The 24,001-nt window shown below is 34.9% G+C and overlaps 4 protein-coding genes across 4 annotated transcripts; 1 reads left to right on the top strand and 3 right to left on the bottom strand.

Moving 5' to 3' along the window:
• Positions 1–8,369: 8,369 nt before the first annotated feature.
• On the bottom strand, positions 8,370–9,642 carry K444DRAFT_650742 (uncharacterized protein; the record flags this gene model as incomplete). The annotated part of the gene is made up of 7 exons (XM_024885657.1): positions 8,370–8,560; positions 8,606–8,665; positions 8,713–8,867; positions 8,984–9,046; positions 9,094–9,131; positions 9,182–9,402; positions 9,558–9,642. The coding sequence occupies 7 exons, from the start codon at positions 9,640–9,642 to the stop codon at positions 8,376–8,378; spliced, it is 807 nt and encodes a 268-aa protein (XP_024741427.1). The 3' UTR covers positions 8,370–8,375.
• A 1,468-nt stretch (positions 9,643–11,110) lies between these two features.
• Positions 11,111–13,180, bottom strand: K444DRAFT_554916 (uncharacterized protein). The gene is made up of 2 exons (XM_024876675.1): positions 13,126–13,180; positions 11,111–13,074 (listed from the first exon to the last, which is right to left on the bottom strand). The coding sequence occupies exons 1-2, from the start codon at positions 13,169–13,171 to the stop codon at positions 11,162–11,164; spliced, it is 1,959 nt and encodes a 652-aa protein (XP_024741426.1). The 5' UTR covers positions 13,172–13,180; the 3' UTR covers positions 11,111–11,161.
• A 1,328-nt stretch (positions 13,181–14,508) lies between these two features.
• Positions 14,509–19,547, top strand: K444DRAFT_650740 (ABC transporter). Its single transcript, XM_024885656.1, has 6 exons — positions 14,509–15,802; positions 15,952–16,861; positions 16,927–17,942; positions 18,006–18,452; positions 18,512–18,649; positions 18,699–19,547. The coding sequence occupies exons 1-6, from the start codon at positions 14,583–14,585 to the stop codon at positions 19,369–19,371; spliced, it is 4,404 nt and encodes a 1,467-aa protein (XP_024741425.1). The 5' UTR covers positions 14,509–14,582; the 3' UTR covers positions 19,372–19,547.
• Positions 19,548–20,775: 1,228 nt separating this feature from the next.
• K444DRAFT_608966 (MFS general substrate transporter) lies at positions 20,776–23,118 on the bottom strand. The gene is made up of 4 exons (XM_024879485.1): positions 22,551–23,118; positions 22,164–22,481; positions 21,401–22,023; positions 20,776–21,346 (listed from the first exon to the last, which is right to left on the bottom strand). The coding sequence occupies exons 1-4, from the start codon at positions 22,842–22,844 to the stop codon at positions 21,052–21,054; spliced, it is 1,530 nt and encodes a 509-aa protein (XP_024741424.1). The 5' UTR covers positions 22,845–23,118; the 3' UTR covers positions 20,776–21,051.
• Between the last annotated feature and the right edge of the window lie 883 nt (positions 23,119–24,001).

Raw genomic sequence — 24,001 nt, 5'->3', positions numbered from 1 at the left:
TATAGCTTATAGCTTTAATATAAATACTTTAGTTAAATCTATAATTAATAAAATACTAGAAATAGAATTATTACTAGTAATTTATATAAATTCGAAATTATTATATAAATACTTTATTAAATTAGAAATAACTCGAGAAAAGTATTTAATAAATAATATAATATATTTTTATTAAATATATAAAAAATAAAAAATTATAGAAATTAAATAAATTAAAAAAAAATTAAATTTTACTAATTCTATAATAAAATTAAAGCTAATAAATATTTATAAATATCTAATTAATATAACTATTATATAATTAAATATAAAAAAATAATTAAAATATATAAAATAAAAAGATTTTATAAAAAATAAAATTATATATAAAAAATTATAATTATTAATATATAGCTAAAACCTTAGAAATAAAATAAATATATAAAGTATTTAAGAAATCTAATACTAGGCCAAATTAGAGAATTTATATATAATTAAAAAAAAGTATTATTTTTTTATATTTTTTAAAAAGTTTCTAGTATTAATATAGCTATTTTTTTAAAAGTTATATATATAATTATAAGATATAAAATATAAATAATTAAATATAAAATATAAAATATAATTATATAATTTTATATTTTATAAATAATTTAATTAGTATTAATATAGCTATTTCTTTAAAAGTTATATATATAATTATAGAATATAAAATATAAAATATAAGTAATAGAATATAAATAATAGAATATAAAATACGAGATATAATTATATAATCTTATATTTTATTAATAATTTAACTAGTAAACTAGATTCTTTTAGATTTAATAGATTTAGGAATTATATATTAATATTATAATTTTTATTTCTAAATAATAATAATTTTACTAATTATATATAAATAATACTTTTATATTTATATAATAATATTATATATTACTAATAAACTAATATTAATTAATTTATATATATAGATTAGAAAAGATTTTAGATTAGTTCTAAAAGTATTTAATAGCCTAAAACAAATCTAGTTTATTTTATATTAAAGAAAAAAATTATTTATTAATTTTATAAAAGTATTTAATAATTTATAAAGAAAATATCTAGCTTTTATTAATTAATAAATAGTTAGTTATTTAATTAATTATTTATTTAACTTCTATTATTTTTTAAAACTAATTTCTTTTAATCCTAAAATTATTTCTTTAGAAACTATTTTTTCTATTTATATAATACTTATATTTATAAGAGTTTTTTTCCGAAATATATATCCTATATATATCTTTAAAGCTTTTTAATTACTATTTTAATTTTATTATTAAATCGAATTCTTTAAGCTTTAGATTTTCCCGGAATTATAATATTTTATTTCCTAAATTTCTTATTATAAATGAAATATTTAAAAATAAAATATTTATTTTAATATTTTATTAGATATCTAGTATTTAAACTAGATATCTAGTATTTTAATTACTAGATATCTAGTATCTTAATTACTAGATATCTAGTATTTTAATTAGATATCTAAACTAAATATCTAGTATTTAAACTAGATATCTAAATTAGATATCTAAATATTTTTATTACTAAATTCTTTTTATAAACTTATTATAAACTATCTTATTTTTAAACTTTTTTTATTATAAATTATATATATATACTAGAAAAAACTTAAACTCGATTTAGTATAAATATTAATAAGAAAAAAAGCTAATTAAGAAATAAGAGAATAATATTAATCTAGTAATTATAATAAAAACTAAATTTTAGAAATATATAATTATAAAAATATATTAGTATATTTTATATAAAAAAAGTAATAATAATTTATAAGATCTATTTTAGAATAATTTTAAAAACTTTAATAATATAATATATAGTCTAATTAGCTATATATTTATATAAAATCTTCGAACCTAACTTTATTATAATAATATTTATATTAAATAAAACTATAGAAATCTTATTATTATATAATTTTTTATTAATTTTATCTAAAAGAAAATAAAAAATATAAAAAATAAAGCTAATATTATTAATAATAGTCTAATTAAAATAGATTTTCTTTAGAAATCTATTATATTTGTTTATCTTATTCTAAATAGAACTAGATATAAAAAAAACTAGATAATCTTAGTTAAGAAATTAAGCTATTTACTATTTTTATTTTTATTATTATTAGTATTATTACTAAATTCGAACTATTATTAATTAGTATTTACTATTTTTACTAGAAAGCTTATTAAAAAAATAATAAAAAAATAATAAAACTAATAATAGTTTTAATTATAAGTTTATTATTTTTCTTAATATTTATTAATATATAAAGCTTTTAGAAAAGATACTAGTAAGCGCTTTTCCTATTATATTAAAAGAACTAGTATAAGACTACTTTTATAATAACTAGCTCTTAAGTTATATATATAAAAAGGCTTATATAAATAAAATACTATTATCTTAATAATTATAATAATAAAGAATTCTAAAAAGATAATCTTTAAACTTATCTAAATACTAATTAATAACTTATATAAATTATAATATAGCTTTATTCTTGCTTTATAAAATACTAAATTCCTATATAATAAGATTATTACTTTTTATTAAGGCTTATTAGTATATTAATATATAATCTCGAACTTTCCTTATAATCTCGGCTAGCTTATTAATAAACTCTAATTATCTATTACTATTTATAAGAAAAAGTAATAAATTATTACTAAAATCTATTTTATTAATTAATAATACTATTCTTAAAATTTTTTAAACTATTATTTATTTAGAAATTATTAATATAAATCTAGCTATAACTTTATAACCTATAATAACTATTTTAAGTCCTATAATTATAATAATTATATTCCGAAATTATATTTTATATATAAGAGACCTAAATACTATTTATAGAAATATATATTAGAAAAATAAGAAACTAAAAAGATTTAATTTAAAAATAAAAATATTTACTAATTTAGATCCCGAAATATTTATAACTTTAATAAATACTTTAATAATACTTATATATAGTATATTACCAAATTTAAAGAAAAAAAAATAATAAGAATAATAAGAATAAACTAGTAAATAATACTTTGAAAATCTTATTAGTAAAAATAAATAAAAGAAAGAAATATTATTCTAATTCTTATTTTACTTTTATTAAGAGTTTCCTAGCTACTTTTATAACTTTTATTTTTACTATTTCTATAACTAATACTCTTATAAATAATTTTTTTTTCTTTTATATATTAGATAATAAATAAAAACTATATTTTAGAATCTATTAAATAAATAGAAAATATTTAGATATTTATAATTAATAATATATTAAAATATAATACTTATTATTTTTATAGAATTATAATTAATACTAGAGTTTTTAAATTCTTAATTACTAGTTCTAATTAATTTCAAGCTTTATAATAAACTAATAATAGTATCTAATTTAATAAAACTACTAAAAATTAAATTAATATCTAATTTAGTATTAGATTTATATTTTCTATTAAATCTATAATAATAAAAATACTAATTAGGTAAATATAATATTATATTATATTTATAAAAACTTTATTTTTATTTAGTTTAGCTAATATAAATAAGATAGGAATTTATTTTAATAATTTTACTAATTATCTTATTATTTCTACTAAATACTTTATATTTATAATATAATATTTTAGATACTTTTTCTTATTTTAGAATACTATTTTATAAAGCTTTATTTTCGAATTCTTTATTTATAATTCCTGCTTTTTTATAAAATTTAAATTATAATATTTATATTATTATTTTAATTATTTATTTATTAGTAAGCTTTAAAATATACTAGAATAAATAAGTTATAATATTAATATAAAAACTTTTAAATATCTTATAAAGTATTATAAATAATACTAGAAATTCGAATAATTACTAGAATAATTTAAGTTTAATTTAAGAAATAATATTAGCTTTAATTATTCTATTATTATTAATATTTTCTATATTTCTAATAAGCCTATATTTTATATTATTAATAAAGGTACTAGATATTAAGCTAGCTAATAGCTTTAAAATATTAGTATATTATATATTTGGGATATCTTAAAATAATATTAGATTAATATTTATTTAGGTTTTCCTAATTAGATTATAATAAATACTAGAAAGTAGTTAATTAGTAAGAAATTTACTTAGCTTATAAATATTATAGGAATTAAGATTAAAATTATTTCTATAAAAGCTTAGAGTTTTATTAGAATTATAGAATATTATTATAGCTAAAATTAATAGAATTAATAAGAATACTATATTCTAAATAGTTTTTAAGGCTATTAATAATTTTACTAGATCTAATAATATTATTTTAATTTTTTTGATTTATAATACTTTATTTCAAATAATTAAATATAATATTTTATTACTAATTATATTATAGTAATTAGTAATATTTAAAAAAGTAATAGTAAAAATTCAGAAGCTTTAAACTAGATATTAGATTATAAATACTCTAAATACCCGAAATAGTTCTAATATTACTAATATTTATAAACTTTTCTTAAATTTGGATATTTTTATATAATATAAAAAAAAATACTAATTAATCTAGTAATTAAAATAATTTATATAAGCTAGTAGCTATTAATAGAGAGAACTATATACTAGCTTTACTATATAGTAATATTATTTTTTATTTAATTTTTATAAAGCTTTTTTATATAAGAAATATTAAAATTATTATTAATAATTCTAAACCTAAATCTATTTCTAAACTTTATAATAAAGCTAAAAATAATATAAGTATAATTTCTTTTATTATTCCCGCTATTTTATTAAAGTATAATAAAGAATACTTTTATAAAAACCGGGATATTATAATATTCTTATAAGATAATAATCTATATAAGAACTTTTATTAAGTTAAAATTACTAGTTTTCTAGAAAAAAGTATATTTGGAATTATTTTTAAATTTCAAATACTAAAAAAAATACATATTTTTAATTTCTGGTTTATTAATAAAATTAAGAATAAAAATATAAAAAAAGAATTTAAGAAATTAAAACTAGTTATTTAGGCTTATAATAATAATAAAAAATATATAATATTAATATAATTACTTATTATTTAATATATTAGCTAAAGAATTATTCTTAGTATTATTATTATAATAATAGACATTATAAAGCTATATTTATATAATATTTTATAAGCTTATATCTAATTAATAACTTTACTTAACTATAATTTTTATATTAACTTATTTTATAAACTTACTAGAAAGCTAAATATAAATAATAATTCGGTTCTAAAAGTTATAAAACTACTATATAATATATTAGAAGCTAGAAACTACTAGTTTAAAACTTATTATTCCTATTATATTAATAAGCTTTTTATAAAATAATTAATTTATAATTCTTGCCTTTTTTATAATAAGTAATTCTTTGAAATTATTAGCCTTTAAACTAATGATACCCTATTTATTAGAAATAATAATTTTATAAAAATAAAGTAACTAAAGCTTTAAAAAACTAAGTTCTTAACTAAGAAATATAAATACCTTATTATTAATTATAATCTCAAGTTTAATAAAGGTATTATTTATATAAATATTACTAGAATTATTCTTATATAGAAATACTAGTATAAAAACCTCTAAATTATTTCTATAAAAAATATTATTATTATAAATAATAAAAGTACTATTTATTAAGATTTCTTTATTAAAAACTAATATATTATCTAATATACTAGAAAAGTATATATTATATTAGTCTATTAACTAGAAACTTTATATAATTTATTAATTACTATTTAAGCTATTAAACTTTCGGAAACTAATATAAAGATATTTAATAAGTATATTTAATAGTAAATTGAGAATATTACTAAAGAACTAAGATTTATAAAGCTAGTAAAAAAGTTCTTATATTTAATTATTTTTATAAATACTTTATTTATAAATAATAGAGATTTCTTTTTCTAAATTAGATATATTCTAGTTCTAATAAACAGAACTAAATATACTAATATTATTTACTAGTTCTTTACTAAATATAAGAGAATTACTAAAAGTATTCTAGCTTTAGAACTTTATAATATAGCTTATAGCTTTAATATAAATACTTTAATTAAATCTATAATTAATAAAGTACTAGAAATAAAACTATTACTAATAGTTTATATAAATTCGAAGTTATTATATAAATATCTTATTAAATTAAGAACTATTTGAGAAAAGTATCTAATAATTAATATAATATATTTTTACTAGATATATAAATAATAAGAAATTATAGAAGTTAAATAAATTAAAAGAGAATTAAATCCTACTAATTCTATAAAAAAATTAAAACTAATAAATGTTTTTAAATACCTAATTAATATAAATATTATATAATTAAATATAAATAAATAAATTAAAGATAAATAAAATAAGAAATAAATATATAAAATAAGAAAATATTATAAAAAAAGAAGTTATATATAAAAGGCTATAGCCTTTAGTATATAACTAAAACCTTAGAAATAATATAGATATATAAAGCATTTAGAAAATCTAGTACTAGGCTAGATTAGGGAATTTATATATAATTAGAGAAAGATATTATTTTTCGCGTTTTTAGAAAGTTTCTAGTATTAGTATAGCTATTTCTTTAGGAATTATATATATAGTTACGAGATATAAAATACGGGATATAAATAATAAAATATAAATAATAAACTATAAAATACGAAATATAATTATATAACCTTATATCTTATTAGTAACTTGACTAGTAAACTAGACTTTTTTAGACTTAGTAAATTTAGGAATTATATATTAATATTATAATATTATAATTCTTATTTCTAAATAATAATAACTTTACTAACTATATATAAATAGTACTTCTATACCTATATAATAGTATTATATATTACTAGTAAACTAATAATTAGTAAACTTGATTTTATTAGGCTTAATAAATTTAGGAATTATATATTTTATTTCTAAATAATAATAATTTTATTAGTTTTATATAAATAGTACTATATATTACTAGTAAACTAATAGTTTCTTTAATAAATAAAGTTCTTAAAATTATATTTAAATAGCTTCTAAAAATTATTATTAATTATTTTATAAAAAATGTATTAAAATAATTTAATATTTAATTTTAAGAATTTATATATCTTTTATATTATAATAATATTTAAAATAATTTTATATTTTTATTTTATTTTAATTATTTTATAATTATTATTTTCTATAAATATAAATTAATTAAATTAATTAAATTTAATAAAGAAAATATTTAATATAATAGATTCTATTATTATATATTTTATAAGCTTATATTTGATTTATAATATAGTAATTTATAAGAAAAATAAATTTATAAAAAGAAAATTAATTTATAAAAGTTATTATATTTATAATAAGAAATTTAGGAAATAAAATATTAAGATTTTAAAAGTATTTAATAATTTTAAAGCTTAATAGCCTTAAATATTTAGATAATTATAAAAAGAATAATATTATAAAATAGTTAAAAAATTAAAAAATTAATTATTTAATAATTAACTATTTAATAATTAACTATTTAATAATTAATAAAAAATTATATATTTTCTTTTTATAAAATCGAATTATAAATAATAGGAAATTTTTTTTAATATAATTTAATTAGGTTTTAATAAAATTAAATATCTTTTTCTTTTTATAGAATTAAATTATAAATAAAAGTAATTAATAGTTTTATTTTTAAAAAACTTAATTCTTTTTATTATTTAATTTATATATATAATTTCTAAATCTATTAAATCTAGTAAAATCTAGTCTATTAATTAAATTATATAATTATTTATATTTTATATTTTATATTTCGAGTTTTATAATTATATATATAATTTATAAAGAAATAATTATATTAATAAAAAGAAATCAAATTTAATTTAATATAAATATTAATAAAAAAAGCCTAATTAATAAGTAATAATAATATTAATCTAATAATTATAATAAAAAATAATAATAATTTATAAAATCTATTTTAGAATAATTTTAAGAACTTTAATATTATAGTATTTTATTAAATTAGCTATATATTATTATAAAATATTTAAATCTAATTTTAATATAATAATATTTATATTAAATAGAATTATAAGAGTTTTATTATTATATAATTCTTTATTTATTTTATTTAAAAGAAAATAAAATATATATAAAATAAAGCTATTATTATTAATAATAATCTAATTAAATTCGGGGTTTTTTCAAGATTAAAGGAATAGTAAATGATTTATTAAAAACTAAGAGAAAAGAGGAAAGCTGCGACTATACTACCCTTTATTAATTACCCCCACTCCGATCCAGCCACACTCTTCCGCTTCTGCCTATATACAACATATCTACTCACATCAGCACTTATCGCGTCCTTTGAAGAGATATTTGCATCGGCACCCAAGTATGAATCTTCGTATCACTTATTTCCTTCCTAATATCCACCAAAAAAAGCTCCAATTCCGCCAAAGACCAACCCAAACCACGGGTGAAATGCGCGACGCTAAGACCATATAAATTTCTAGTAACATTTTCATGATACCACATCCCTACTTTCGTTAGCTGCACCCACTACTAACACCCAAGACACGCACCCAGCTCCTTCATCTCGCGATCTTTGGGCCATCGATTTGTCGGCCATTTCCAAACCACCTCTACAACGTTCTCAAAACCAGCAGCTATCTCTGCTCCTTGTACAAACTCGCACTGTCTATCGGACGACCTAGATTCTGGGCAGACTCAATACAAAGAGCACCCCACTTGTAGGTCGTAGAGTTGAGTGGTAAAGTACCATCGTCGGACCTGTGTGGAACGCATATGTCCGCGGCTTCAATCCACCCACCGGGATTGAGATTCCTAGACGAGTCAGTGCCGAGTAAATGTGTCTCAGACGACCACTCATATGCTTTTTCGAAGCCCTTAGGCCAAATCCAAGCGAGCCTGTCATCATGCGGCTATAGATGAAGTCGAACCTTGTAGTGAAAGTCCAAGGTTCTTCAATGTCGTCAATCTCGAATTTCAAATTTGGCGGAACACTACGACAGCGTTAGTGTGATCCTCTTTGCTCCATCTTGTAACACACTAACTTGGCTGTGTCGGGCTCAAATCAACTCCGATTACCTTAACAGCAGCCAGCGTTGGCATTTGACTCTCAAAAACTTGACTTCTACCTGTGTTTGGGGGTATTCATCGGCTGTATACCTGTTAGCAAAGCAATGGGTTGGAAGTAAGTCCTCACCAAAATCCATCGCCCAGATCCCAGTACCTGTTCCCACGTCAAGCACGCGATGCAATTGCTGATCTTTGGGAATTGGTGCAGTAAACAATTTGGCCCCAAACGTTAACAGGAACATGTGATGTTGCAGGTCTAAAGTTTCGTTAGAATCCCAATCTTGTGACCCGCATTCAATTACCTAGGCGGTCATTTTCTTCCTACTTTGTGTCAGTAACGCCCTCGCATTCCTTACCAAATCTAGTAGTGGTTTACCTCGTCATCCCATGTTAGCAAGTATCTCATAGATGTAACCGAGATTCCAGCTGTCGCACTTCCATCCTTGTATCCATGGTATTGCCTCCCATTCTCTTTCCTATAATTTAAGACGCTCGAATGAATCGACTCTGTGGAGGTCATCGTAGAATCCTATATATAATAAGGAAGGCGTGTTTGCTTTCTGATTGTACTTCCATCGATCGCAGAGTCGGCATCATCATAGTCATTGGCCTTTGAAGTAGGTATTAGTCTGGATGCCGTGCATTAGACCCGGGGAGGACAGGTCACCTCAGCCTCTATGGTTATATCTTGTGTTGGTTCGGCTGCTACATTTCCTATTCCAGAAAGAATGGGAGTAGCGTCAGGGATAGGAGTAACAACTTCAAATGGCGCACTTATGATGTGCAAGAAGACCTGTCAGGCGGTTACACCCCACAAATTTGGAATGTCTCCTGGGAAAAGTAAAATGAAGAGACACACGAAACATAAATGCTGGCATCGTTCGTTACTTCTGCCAAAGTCGGTGTGTTCCGAGCTCGGAAGTCGACCCCTGCACCAGCACCAGCACCAGCACCAGCACCAGCACCTGCAGCCCGCAGCGGCCCCCGCCCACTCGAGTGGTTGGAAAGCACGGCGCCTCCCGCATCATAAACTTTATCCCCCTACAAGCTATTTCCGAGATCGCGCTGGCCCCGGAGTCTCGTCTCGAGGCCTAAGATACCCGCGGGTAGGCTCGATGTTAGTCAGAAATTGGCCAGTGCCCGGGAGCGGTTCTTGTAGCGAGGTACGAGCAAGTACAGTACAGTAAGAGTGTTGTCCGGCTGAGAAATGGATCACGAATAGGGTGGGTGCAGAGAGGGTGAATGCACCTGCGAGGCGAGACTGTTTAGTGATGGTACCACATCTCTAAAGCCTAAATTAGAACACTTAATCGTCTCCGCTTCCCACAACAACGTCCCTCTATCTCATTGAGATGCTTGAATCCTTGATACGACATTGTGAAACCCTCCGGAACCGTCTAGCGATGAACAAGAGCCAACGCGGGCCCCACTACATACCATATCCCACTCACCCCAACCACCCCCGCTAACAAAATAACGTAGCCAGCGATACACACCCCTCAGCTCTAATTACAGTGAGATTTCCAACCAGAACCACGACGTAGCCTCAAGCCGGATCCAATCGTCGCCCCGTCCACCAATCCTCCATCCAGCGTCAGTTCACAGTTCACGTCCTCACCTCAGTCAGAAACCTAGGAGACCGCGCCAGATTAATTATTTCTTAAGGGTGGGAATGTTGCCGAATATTGTGTGAGCACAGTGCGGACGCGGAGAGTTTAAATTGGTCGGCGTAGTTGATGTGAAGGTGTGAGCTGGGTGAGCGTATAGACTCAAGGATATTGTGTGCTCCTACTGCAGTTTTGTATTCAGTTTACCGGTGTGGTGCTGCTCGTCTTGCGTGTGAGAGGTGGCTGCTTTCTGACAAGAGCAAAGGAGCTCGGATAAAAGGTAAGTTAGCCAAGAGTTAGTAATTAGACAGGAAACGGCATAACTTGTTATGTCGTGATTATTTTCCAAAATAAGCATATTAATCCTAAGCAACTTATGAGCACTGATATCCAATCGATGGATTTCTTCGTGATAAACGGTTTGAATCCTATTTACTTCCAGCGAATACGGACTTCTTGTCGAATCTGATTCACAATACATAATAGGTCTCCCCTACTTCTCCTAGAAAAACAGACAAATTCCGCAATGATACCCGTTAAGTTTGTTACGGAAGGCTCGGGGACTATATCGCCACGCCGATAGAAACATGTGGTGTTAGAAACATGTACCGTAAGGTCCGGCCGACGTTGCCGCAGTTCATCTATTATATCATCGCTGTCAAGAGTTCCGCCACGAGTCACAGTGATTGGCACAAGATCGCACCAGAGCTGTGGGCCGTTGAGGTATGACTGTGACAAGGCTCGTAGTCTCCGGGAGTCTCCTGTTGCAGAGAGAAGCCAAAGAGTCGCAAAATCAACTCCATAAGTATATACCGTAGGATAAACACCAGCTACTCCGGGACATCTCGCATTGACTTCCAGGATAAATAGACTTGGGGATACTAGCCGAGAATGGTGGTTTTGGCGGAGATCCGTGATGCCATCTTCTACTGTATATTGCATATTCGACCCACAGACTCGGGCCTCCACGTGGAAAACACCTGTTCGAAAGCCTAGATTATCAACCAGCAACCGCTGTATTGCGTCCCTTATCACAAGAATTTCCGTCTCGCCCAGACCAGAAGGGTACACCATGTCACGTTCTAGGAACGAGTCGGTCTTTCTGTTTCCCTTCTCGTCTGCTGTGCACGGGAAATTGTCAACAACTTCGAAGAATAAAATTTCTCCGTCCAAAATGGCGAAATTGGCATCAATTTCAGGCCCATCAATGTAGTTCTCAACCATGACCCCAGACTTGCTACCATAATTTTCAATTCCCGTTACGGCATCAAAGAGCTGTTCCATATTGGTGACTTTTGATACGCCGACGGAGCCCTGGCCTTCACACGGCTTTACCACAAGTGGAAATTCTAAAGCCTTTGGGTGCGAATTAACTTGTTCCTTCAGGTGATGGAGATCTCGAGCGTACAATAGTTGAGAGCAGTTTGTCATTTCTCTCAGCCTCATTGCGAATTTATTGACACATACCGCAACTGCCGATGGAGGCGAAGTTGGTAGCCCTAGCTTCTCCGCCACTCTCGCCGCTGTTACCAGAAGTTGATCTCTGTAAGCAACGATGCCACTGATGATCTCTGGTTGGCTCTGTAGGGCTTCCACTATTCGGGGTTGCAATCCGTTGTCGAACGTCATGTCAACTGTTATAATTCCGTCCCGACAGTGGGAATGGCTTTTGTCGTCATTACTGTCCACGAGTAGTAACCGAATTCCAAGACTTTGAGCTGCGGCATAGAACATCTCCATTGATTGGACTCTATGGTGCCCTAGTGCAACAACTACCTGCCTCAGCGGAGTTGAAGGTAGCACCCATGGAATTGACATTCGGATGGCCAACTGGCTGTCAATGAAACCTAGGACTTCAATCGGTGACAACGTTGTGCTCCGTTGTAGAACAATTCCACCTGATGCACTGTGTATCAACTGCCGAAATCTTTCAGGGTTGGCGGAAGAAAGACATTCGTGGGTTATTTCTTCGAACGGTTCAAGAAATTCCTGGATGCTTTGTACATGCTCGCAGCCGGCCATACGTTGGGAGAGGATATTTGAGCAGACAACATATCCCCTCTCGGCTGGAATCAATAATTTTATGGCCAACTCGCTGAACCCTGGATTTTCTGATCGTGACTCTAGATGTGAGAGTATGAGAGCCATGGGGGTTTTCGAAAGATTGCCTAGGCCGTTACTTTTGCGTCGACTATGTTCGTCTAGAGACTCAACAAAAAGTTCTGTAGTCAAGACGTCTTCATGCGTTGTCGTAAAGAGAAGGTCTAGTGTGTTGAATGGCGATGCCAAAGTCGGTTCCAAACTCAACTCAGCTGCTTTGACTCTCCATTGACAAACGATCTGTTCTATTTGTAAGTTAGAGAGCTTGGCCTATATAAATTATGCTTCAAACCTACCGTCAACTTGGGGTAGTCGTATCATGCAACTTTGCCAAGTGTCCATTGCTACGACTATGTTCTTAGCTTTATGTTTTACAGGACGGGAGCGATAGGTAGAAAGTAGTAGAAGACGAAAGGGGGCCTTTGGGTGGTCACTATTTGAAGGGCAAGCAGCAATCAAGAAGAAAGGAATATGAGGCTGTTGATGCGTAAGGCAGCCAGTTCTGATGACGATAGGCTCCCTAGTCATATATTTGGCCTTGCTACCGCCCCCCCACTAGTTAAATGTAACAGTGGGCCAACAGAGCACAGACATTTCTAACATGCGGATCACCCCGGCCAAAGGTCCCACTTTTACACTCATTTAGGGGGAGGGGAGTGGGGCGGAGAACTTGCTAGCGCTAATAAGAGATGTGATTGTTCCCATTCCCCGTGCCCCTATACCTGATGCGAGCTGTCCTGGCCTCACTACTAACCTCACATGATCGCTGAATCCAACTCGATATATTTCTTCGAGTCTGTCCATTCGCGAAATAAGCACAATTCTGTGCCGCAATGCCTGATACGAGTCGTCCCGCGCTTCCATTCCGTGTTACCTTACCCTCTTGTCTTCTGACGTGAGAAATGAGTGTTCTACGCTGGGATGATCGTAAGCATTAGAAGTCGTGCCAAGTGGCATGCTTTATCTGGCTCTGGTTTCAGCGATTTATTTCACTTCCTCGTTCCTTCGTTCCCCGGGTTTTTTTTATCGGGGTTCAGTCAGGGGTACCTTACACTGTGGGTCATTTGTCAAGTGTGGCAATTATCTCGAATGGACTCCTTCATATCTCGTTCTTAACTCCATACTCACGGTTTCCTGACTTTACAAAGGCTATGTTCTTTGACATCCGCGATCCACTGAAACAGCAGAGTTGAACCAACCGAACTAACTCCGAAGGCACCAACATCAGGAACCTCGGTATTGCCATCGGGGCATACGCGTGGTAATGTGCGAGCGGAAGAACAATGTCGCTCCGCGGCGCTGCTGGCGCAATACCACCTCCCCGAGCGTTTCTGGGATTATGCCAGGATATCCATATTTGACGTCGAAATGACCTTCCTAAACCGGATAATTACTACGTTGCTATGCGCGGGGACGTGGTAGTGAGCGGTAGTACAATGTCTCTCTGCGGCGCTGCTTGCGCAATACCACCTCCACGGGCGTTTCTAGGATCATTCCAGGATATCCATATTTGACGTCGAAATGACCTTCCTAAACCGGATAATTAGGATTTCAAGTAGCACACAAAATTGCAACCATTAATGGTCTTGGAAATCTGTGCTTGGTCAGCACGCTTACGGAGTACAGATACTTTGGTTAGTGTCTCCTGCCCCAAACAACCCGCTCTGCCTGATGTGAAAGCCACTACTGTCTTATACTAAATCATTTTTATCTATGTTTGCTTCAATGCTCCGCTACTAAGCTTTTACAAGCAATGGACTTCTCAGGTTGCGTTGACGACGATTCTTTCGGACCAGCAGTTCATGGTTGTCGGGATAACTTCGATTTCACGATCAAGTTCGAGAATATTTTCCTCTCTATCATCCCGGCTTCCTTATTTATCGTCATTGCTCTAGGAAGGATCATTATCCTTAGTCGTCGGCCGGAAGCCGTCAGCGGATCCATTTTGCGGGGCGTTAAATTAGCAGCTACCAATGCCTACGGTGCACTTCAACTGTCACTTCTTATTTTCAGCACGGATTCGACCAAGCCCCGAGCGCTATTGGTAACATCAACAGTAGTATCATTCTGTTCGTCCATTTGTATCATAGGCCTCTCGTTTCTGGAGCATTCCCGATCAGCTCGACCATCGATCTTGTTGAACGCCTACTTACTCCTCACTGTCCTCTTTGATGTCGCACAAACCAGAACGTTATGGCTTGCCTCTACCAACTTCCAAGAGCTCATATTCTCGCGCTTGTTCACGGTTTCCGTTGCTGTGAAGGCGATTCTCATTATTATCGAGTCCCAGCACAAATCAAGATGGGTGCTGTGGGATGTGAAAGGGCATAGCCCCGAGGAGACGAGCGGTATATTCGGTTTAAGCGCCTTTACATGGTTACTTCAGATGTTTTTAGTAGGGTACACCAAAATCTTGACTCTAGATGACCTCTTCCCTTTGGACGGAAGCATGGCCACAGAAGCCTTGCAACTGAGGCTTATGGACAATTTGAGGTCTTCCAAATCAAAAGGACAGAAACGCGGGTTTGGTCTAGCCAAAGCTATGGCAAAGACTCTCAAAATTCCGCTTTTACTTCCGATTGGACCTAGAGCAGCCCTCATCGCTTTCAAGTTCTGCCAACCATTTCTCATCAACATTCTCTTGAATTACCTGGAAGAACCCTCAGATCATGCCTCGAAAAATCGAGGCTATGGCCTCATCGGCGCCACAATACTCATATATACCGGTATAGCCGTGTTCACCGCTCTCTACTGGTACCTACACGAGCGTACACTTTGCATGTCTCGGGGATCTCTTGCCGGAGCTGTATATAGAAAGACGACGGAGGCAAAAATTACCACTATCGGCGTCTCAGCGGCTATCACCTTGATGAGTGCCGATGTTGAACGTATTAGACTTGGTTTCTTGAACTTACATGAATTTTGGGCAAACTGCATCGAGGTCGGTCTTGCGGGTTGGTTGCTTTACCGCCAGTAAGGACCTTCAATTCCTTTCCATCTTTTTTAATGTTGTTCGTGATCTTTCTCCTCCCACTCACCAACCACTTCAAAATTAAATTTCCTACCTTTTACTTATTCTAGCCTTACAAGCAGAATCACACGCTGATTTTCTGATAATCTAGACTCGGTGCAGCTGTTGCTGCCCCTCTCATCATTGTCCTCTGCTGTGTCATCGGCGGTGCATTTGGGAATAAATTTACTGGACGAAGACAAAGAGCATGGATGAACAAGATCCAAAAGAGAGTCGGATTGACAGCCAATATCATATCAAATATGAAGCATCTCAAGATTTCCGGTCTCGCCTTGCCGGTAGAGGAATTGATCCAAAATATGCGAGTCGATGAACTCCAAGCAGCATCCAGATTCCGGACAGTAAATGTTATTGTCATTGTTTTTGGCTATGTTCCTCTGGCGCTTGCCCCCGTCATAACCTTTGCGGTCACGTCCCGGACTCTCGATGCAACTACGATATTTACATCAATCTCGTATTTACTTTTGTTAACCGATCCTCTAAGCTATCTTTTCCAAAACAGTCCAAACCTCCTTGCCGCGTTCGCATGTTTTGAGAGGATTCAGACTTTTCTGGAGAAAGATCCCAGGGTGGATTTCCGCACGCCGAGACTGCATATCCCAGACCCCGAGCTTGAGAAATATGGATCCAGCTCCGAAGTGAAAGAAAGCGACCCTGAGCCGTTGGTCACTATCACCAATGGCAATTTTGGGTGGGAAACTAATAAGACAACCCTCAAAAATATTAATCTTGAGATTCCATCCTCTCGTCTCACGATGGTAGTTGGACCTGTTGCATCAGGGAAATCTACCTTGTGTAAAGTTCTCTTGGGTGAGATACCCGAATATCAAGCTCAAATTACCATGAACCATAGCATTGCATCTCGCCGAGTAGGGTACTGCGATCAAACTCCCTATCTATCAAACGCTTCAATCCGGGCAAACATTATTGGGTTTTCTCCATTCAACCAACAACGATATAAAGATGTGATCGAGGCAACTATGCTAGAACCGGACCTAGCTGTATTACCCAAGGGGATGCAACAATAACGGGTAGCAGCGGTATTACATTAAGTGGCGGTCAAAAGCAGCGAGTTTCGATAGCGAGAGCTTTATATCTCCACACCGACTTCTTCGTTTTCGATGACATTTTAAGCGGGATTGATGCAATTACCGAAGAAAAAGTTTTCACTCGTATCTTTGGTCTTCATGGTCTTTTGAGGCGCCGGAATGCGACAGTGGTGTTATGTACAAACACTCTCAGGCGTTTACCGTTTGCTAATCACATTGTCGCCTTGGGAATGGACGGGAGTATTGTTGAACAGGGCTCATTCCAAAAACTCCTCACTAACTGGAAGTATGTGCAAGATCTCGGATTCGAGCCAACTGACGATATAATACTGGAAGAGAGCCATTCTCCTATAGAGGCCGAAGAAAGTACAGGTACAGAACTTCGAAAGATAGCTATAGGACAACCTGTCACCCAGAGCCTCACCGATGAGAAGAAGAGAATGAATGGAGACTCTGCTGTTTACATGCATTACATGAAAAGCCTTGGAAAGAGATCTATCGCAGCTTTCCTCATCTTTGGTGTTGGATGGGGATTTTCCTACAACTTTGGCAACATCTGGCTGACATATTGGTCCAAGGACATCGGTTCCGCCCATCCACGGCGGACAAACTATTTTTACATCGGCATATACGCTTTGCTCCAACTCCTCTACCTCGCATCACTTTTCTTTTCTTTCATGGTCTGCTATCGGACGATGGTCAGGGTCTCTGGATCAAAACTCCACAAGGCTGCATTAAACACGGTGATCAACGCACCCTTGAGGTTTTTCGCTACTACAGATACTGGACTCGTCACAAACCTCTTCTCTCAAGACATGACACTCATTGACAATGAGATGCCGGTAGCGTTGACGAATCTTGTTCTTGATAGTTTCAATGCTTTGGGAATGGCTGCAGTGATTGCGACATCGTCTCCTTTCCTCGCTATTACTTACCCCTTTCTATTCGCGATCCTCTATTGGATTCAGAAATTCTACCTCCGCACATCCCGGCAGGTACGACTTCTGGATCTTGAAGCGAAAGGTCCCCTCTAGTAAGTTATCCAATTGGTTCTTGGATATTCTTCGAAACATCAGCTGGCTAAACTTCCAACAAGTACCCACTTCCTCGATACAATCAGAGGAGTTACGACTTTCCGCGCCTTCGGATGGGTCCAAGATGGAATTGACTTGAACAATCGCCTTCTTGACACATCTCAGAGACCCACGTATCTCCTCGCCATGGTTCAAAGGTGGCTAAGCTTTACTCTTCAGATGCTTGTCGCCATTCTAGCAGTTGTGGTAGTCACACTAGCTACCCAAGTTCGCTCCAGTACTGCTATGACCGGTGCCAGCTTAGTTACGCTGATGACATTCGGCGATGTCTTGAAGTATATTATCAGGTGGTGGACTCAGCTTGAGACGTCTATTGGTGCTGTCAGTCGGTTGAAGAGCTTTGGTGAAAAGGTTAGGTCGGAGAGTTTGGATGGTGAAGATGTAAAACCGCCGAGGGAGTGGCCTCTGAGAGGTGCTATTGAGATTAGTGGAGTCTCGGCTTCCTATGGGTAAGTCCTCACGTGGCTGTAGACCGTTGCATCAAGGTCTTTATTAATGTTTCATACAGCGACCTCAATGGACCTGCTCGTGACTTAACTAGTAAGGATAATATTAGCGGGGAAGCTTCACAAACTCTAGCCCTTAAAGACCTCACCCTCTCCATTCAGCCAGGAGAAAAGGTTGCGATCTGTGGACGAAGCGGAAGGTATATCCACCTCTTCCTAGGTTTAGCACCAACTAACAGATTACTCTAGTGGAAAATCATCAACAATACTCCTCCTCCTCCGTCTCCTTGAACCCGTCCCCTCCTACTTCCACACTATGACAATTGACGACATCCCCCTCCACAAACTCGATCGACAAACCCTCCGCGAGCGTATAATTGCCGTCCCACAAGACGCCGTGTTCCTTCCAGACGGATGCTCCGTAATGGCTAACCTCGACCCCCTCAATACCTCCAACGAAGCAGAGTGTCGTTCCGTTCTCGAGACGGTAGGTCTCTGGAAATTCATCGACGAACGAGGAGGCTTGAACGAAGAGTTTTCAGCGGATACTCTGTCTCAAGGTCAGAAACAATTATTTAGTCTTGCGCGTGCTGTCCTCAAGCGTAGAATTCGGGTGCGAGACTACGAGGTAGACTTTGGCGTTACGACTAGCGTTCAAGGGCGTGGTGGGATCTTGCTGTTGGACGAAGTAAGTTCGAGTGTGGATCAGGATACGGATCGGGCTATGCAAACAGTTATCAAGGAGGAGTTTGAGAGTTATACTATTATTATGGTTAGTCATCGATTAGAGATAGTTATGGATTTTGATACGGTGGTTGTGATGGAGGAGGGGAGTGTCGTTGAGTCCGGGAACCCTAGGACTTTGGTTGATACGAATGGGAGTCGGTTTAAGGAGTTGTGGTTGGCTGGGAATAACGCCTGAGGCCGGTGTTAGGACCATTTTAAATTAATATGGTATACAATATCATGCTTAAGACGGATCTGATTAAACATTTTTGTATCTAGGAACTGTTAAGTTGCTTTGTATCGGATTTGGTAGCAAGTTTCGATTCTGGATACCATGCCAGTTGGCATCAATAATAAACCCATAGAGCGCGGTATGAAAGCTCTGTGAACTCTCTGCAATTAACATGTTAAGTCTATATCCGCCGCACGGGTTGTGAGCTCGGATGTTTGTCGCTGCCGATTCTTAACGCGTTGAAATATTGGGGCCAAATTATCTTCAAAAACACCGCTAAGAACCCCATTACGGGCAAGCGACTTTCTATGCCACCAATTTAGGAGGACTATGCCCTGTGGAATGTGTCGCTAGTTCTTAAATATGACGTTCGTCGAGGATCTGAATTGATGTTTGGCAAAAATCAGATCACTAGGGCCTCGAGCAGTTCAGAACCTGCTCGTGGGTCTTTACTCCCTCTCGCCTTGTATTTCTAATCTAGCTAACTGAGGAGGACTCTTGGGAGGCTTTTACCCCATGCAGACTTTAATATCTCACTTCATTCCTCCAGTGGGTGCCTGTTCATTGCTACTTATTGGTCTTTCTACTGATATAAATTCTTACCTGTTCTTGGGAAGTATATTGTTGAGATGCTGTGTGGTGAGTCGGATCCAGATTTAGAGAAGTGGTGGGCGTGGGATCGAGAGTTGCCGTCGACGGAGAATAATAACAAATGGCCGGAGAGAGAGTTGAGAGATCTGTCGCTGGAGGGTTAACGTGAACAATACGAATCCTGACTGAGTGGTCTAAAGAAGGATCCCTGCGGCCACAAGCTGAGCTTTGCTAAGCAGTTGTAGGCTCAAGCCAAATTGACGACTTCCTTGAAAACCGTTTTTTGTATCCTTATAGTATAGGTAACGCTTTATTTATGAATTATCGATTCAATTGATCACAGAAAAAGAGGGAACAGTCCCGCAAGGTGCTCCCGATATTGGATGCACAGAGACCTTCTCCCACCCTCTCTTTCTCACAGAGGCCTCGGACTCGTTCATACTCCTTTCTGACAATTATAAAGGACTCCTGCGGCCAAATGTAGTTGGGCACTTAATAAAATCATAGAAACTAGCCTTCCTAAGAGCAGGAAAAGGGGGCTAAAAGGAAATCAAATTCTCAATTGCATAAGCACCCTTTCAGGGCAGTCTTAGAAGAGTACTAGCATACAACCAAAAGAGAGTTAGCCTCTAGTTATTACTCCTTTGGGCGAATAATCCTGGTTCGGGAATGCTATGCGAGTTAAACAAGGGGGTTGACAGAGGTTATTAGGGGCACACAGATATCAAATCTAATTGTAATATTATTAGCCTGTCATTGAGCGAGTTGCTTAACCGGGAGGATTATAACGGTTCTTATATTCCGTGCTACTCTATTATACTCGACTTATCCGTGCTTATGTCTCTTACGTGCCATTACAAGTCAAATAGGAGTATAATGTATTGGAAAGTCACGTGGACGATCGGAAACTTTTAACTCTAAGCCCAGTCTCACTATCAGATTTGACTCATTACCTATTACTTGCTACCTTATATTTCCTATTAGTCCCTAAATATACCTCGAATCAAACTATAACTCTGAAAAATCCTCGCTAATAGCTGCTGAAACATCAATTTAAACAATACCTTTCTCAGGGTGTCCAGTAGGGAGGACATCGGCCAACGTCTCGTCGGAGAAAACCAAATCTTCTTCCACTGTCACATGGTCCTTGATCTTTAGCCAAATGACAGGTGCAGCGCAGACAAGCGAGAAAGAGAGAAGCCCCCAGGTGGAGGCGAACTCTGCCATGAAAGATCGTTTGTTAGAGTCAATAGACCAAATGACGGCGGCACCTGCGGACTGGATGCCCTTGTAGAAACCGACGTAGTTGGCCATCTTTCGGCCGGAGTTAGAGAGAGCACCCATGAACCTCATTTGATGTTAGCTTCGAACTTTTCTATGAGAATTATGAATTAAAACTTACCAGTAAGCAGATGCCTGCCAACTTGCATCATAGAAGCCGTAAAAGATATAAAGGAACATCTTGCCAACATATCCGTCATCTTGCCAGTCCATTGGAATAAACGTCTTTTGAGCAACATCAGCACGAGTGTAGGTCTTGGCGAAGTCATATCCACCACCCCAGATCACCATTGTAATGACAAACAGCACTAATACGCATACTTTGGCACGAACTGTTCTGCGGACTCGCTCAATATCGAGACAATATCCGAAAATTAAGGCTCCCCAAATCTGAGCAGTCCAGTACAAAAGGTTGTTGAGAGCCTTAGTACGAGTGTTGAAGTAAGCTCCGTTGAATGCATTGAACTGGTAAGTGGTAAACCAGTTGGATGACCAGAACATTGGGAATAGGAGGATGATGTAAGGCTCCGTCCTGAGAGTCGTATAAAGTCCAATGAACTCTGACTGCCATGTTGGGTGCTTCATGAGGACGACACGAGACCCATCCTCACGGTAGATATCTTTGGCGTTGCATAGAAGCAGAGCAAGAAGGAAACCAATGAACATCAGGACAATGAAGGCAATGTAGGTGCCATCGTTAACTGTGCTATTGGTCTTAACGTGAATGTTTTGCCCAAGAGGAATCTCGAAGCTGTTAATCAATGATCTCAACAAGTTGGAGCGGGAATTATCACGAATCTTCCATGAGTCATTCCTAGGGAATCTCACTGAAATTCTAGTAAGGCGATAAAAAAATAATGAAAGAAAAAGGGATTAGAACATACCAAAGCACCAATGACACCACCCAAGTTGAAAATGGCCCAGAACCAGGCAAAGTATCTTCCCTTGGATCCTTCGTTGGGATACGAGAGCATGATGGTTCCCTGAGCAGTCCATAGCAAACCGGCGCAAATACCGAGGAAAGCACCAGCAAATATACTGAAGCCTCCGGTGTGGGTGGAGTGAACAGAGACCAGGAGAGCCATGGCATAAATGCAGTAGCCAATTCCACCGAATGATAGAGTGTATTTGACACCCAATCTATTGACGATGCTGCCGCCGAAGAACCCAAAGACAGCGAAAGTACTGTACAGGGCGGTGTTCTAGAGATTTCTATAGTTAGCGATTTGAGGGGCAACTTTGTGGATTTCAGGAAATATTGGCGCACTTACCATGTTATCAGCAGTAGTCGCATCAGCCTTTCCACCACCTCCCAAACCTCCAAGAGCATTGAACATTCCCGGGCACATGAAGCAGACAAATGCAACCATGGTGAGCTGGGTCTTAGGAGAAGCATACCACGGAATCTGAATAGGCCCAATCTTGACCTCTCTATACATCCATCCCTCAGGACGGCCCGAAGCGCCGACGGGCTCCTCATCGATGGGGTCACTGGAAACGGTGTCCTTCACATCGACAGGAACATCGGCAGCTGTCTCGGGGATCTTCTCATTGATGTCTGCCATAGCGGAGGCAGAGAGCTAAGTATCTATTCGAGTATTGCAGATCACATAGGCATTTGAATAATTGCTTCTCTGCTCGAAGAGTCGGTGGATGGAGCTTCCAAACGACAAGTGCAGGCGAGAAGGCCTGTATATAACTTCTTCACTATCTTGACACGCGCCGACACACACGAGATCGTTATCCGACCTCCAGGCCGCGAGTGGACCCGAATTGCTTACCCGCAAATCAGTGAAGCTTTAGCAGGACATCCCTTGCCTTTGGGCCCTTGGGCTGCGCCTTGATAAGTTGCAATGCTGGAGCGCGGGTGGCTTTGCAGATGCTACCCTGCATAAGATTCTACGGCAGGCCAGCAGTTGTACGTACAGTAGGGTGCCATGAGTATTCTACAATGGCCCTGTGTGTGTGCACGCTTTATTCAGCCAACTAGAAGTCCTCGCCAACCGATACGATTTGTTTAGTGTGCACGTGCCAGGCCGAATACGTATGGCACTCTACTGTAACGTTGTATGCTGATGACAAGAACCCCCGTTATGAGGCCGAACCCGCTGATCCTGCACTAAGCGCGTCCCCGAACGGCTTTTTTTCTAGCGCGACCCAGCTCGCCGAGGTTACAGTGTAGGGTTACAATACGATTATCTTTCTAGCCTGGGTCGCGGTCTCGTTTCTTTTTGTCGATTTCATTGGAGTGAGATCGATTTACCGCCCACCCTACCCCACCAAAATTTTCTCGATGTTAGAAAGTCTTTGGAAAATTCTAAAAAAAAAATCCAGATTATAGAGAATACTCGAAATATTGCGAATATCGCATTGATTTTTCGAATTTGTGGCGTTAAGGTCTCCAAAATCCAAGTTGAGCGGGAAGGGGGTTTGGACGGTCGGTGGACGATGCCTTCTAATAGGCGGTGGCGCCCCTGCGACTTGTCTAGTAGGGAGACTAGGCCCGAAAAATCGTAGCACTACCGCCTCTTCAGCGATAAGAAGAGCGAGTAGCGATAGCTATTCTGCTAGGAGGTGCTGGTACAGGCGATAATGTTGCCGTGGCGGCTCGTTACGGGCACGTAATCGTTGGCCGTGGTTACATGGCCATTTGCTCGTTACATGCATGGATTGCCGGAGCCAAAAGTTTAGGCGGAAAAGCTCAACACCTATTCGATGCCGT

Source organism: Hyaloscypha bicolor (assembly GCF_002865645.1).
Source record: "Hyaloscypha bicolor E unplaced genomic scaffold K444scaffold_22, whole genome shotgun sequence".
Taxonomy (NCBI): Eukaryota; Fungi; Ascomycota; class Leotiomycetes; order Helotiales; family Hyaloscyphaceae; genus Hyaloscypha; species Hyaloscypha bicolor.
Note: the sequence above shows the minus strand (reverse complement) of the source record. Positions and strands in the feature narration are given on the sequence as shown.

Excerpts from the sequence above, each read along its gene's own strand:
- K444DRAFT_554916 (XM_024876675.1), bottom strand. The coding sequence starts at position 13,171 with ATGGACACTTGGCAAAGTTGCATGATACGACTACCCCAAGTTGACG. Across the intron at positions 13,075-13,125 it reads ACGACTACCCCAAGTTGACG|AACAGATCGTTTGTCAATGG; the intron begins GTAGGTTTGAAG and ends ACTTACAAATAG.
- K444DRAFT_650740 (XM_024885656.1), top strand. The coding sequence starts at position 14,583 with ATGGACTTCTCAGGTTGCGTTGACGACGATTCTTTCGGACCAGCAGTT. Across the intron at positions 18,453-18,511 it reads GGAGTCTCGGCTTCCTATGG|CGACCTCAATGGACCTGCTC; the intron begins GTAAGTCCTCAC and ends TGTTTCATACAG. Across the intron at positions 18,650-18,698 it reads ATCTGTGGACGAAGCGGAAG|TGGAAAATCATCAACAATAC; the intron begins GTATATCCACCT and ends AGATTACTCTAG.
- K444DRAFT_608966 (XM_024879485.1), bottom strand. The coding sequence starts at position 22,844 with ATGGCAGACATCAATGAGAAGATCCCCGAGACAGCTGCCGATGTTCCT. Across the intron at positions 22,482-22,550 it reads CGACTACTGCTGATAACATG|AACACCGCCCTGTACAGTAC; the intron begins GTAAGTGCGCCA and ends AGAAATCTCTAG. Across the intron at positions 21,347-21,400 it reads TGGCAGGCATCTGCTTACTG|GTTCATGGGTGCTCTCTCTA; the intron begins GTAAGTTTTAAT and ends ACATCAAATGAG.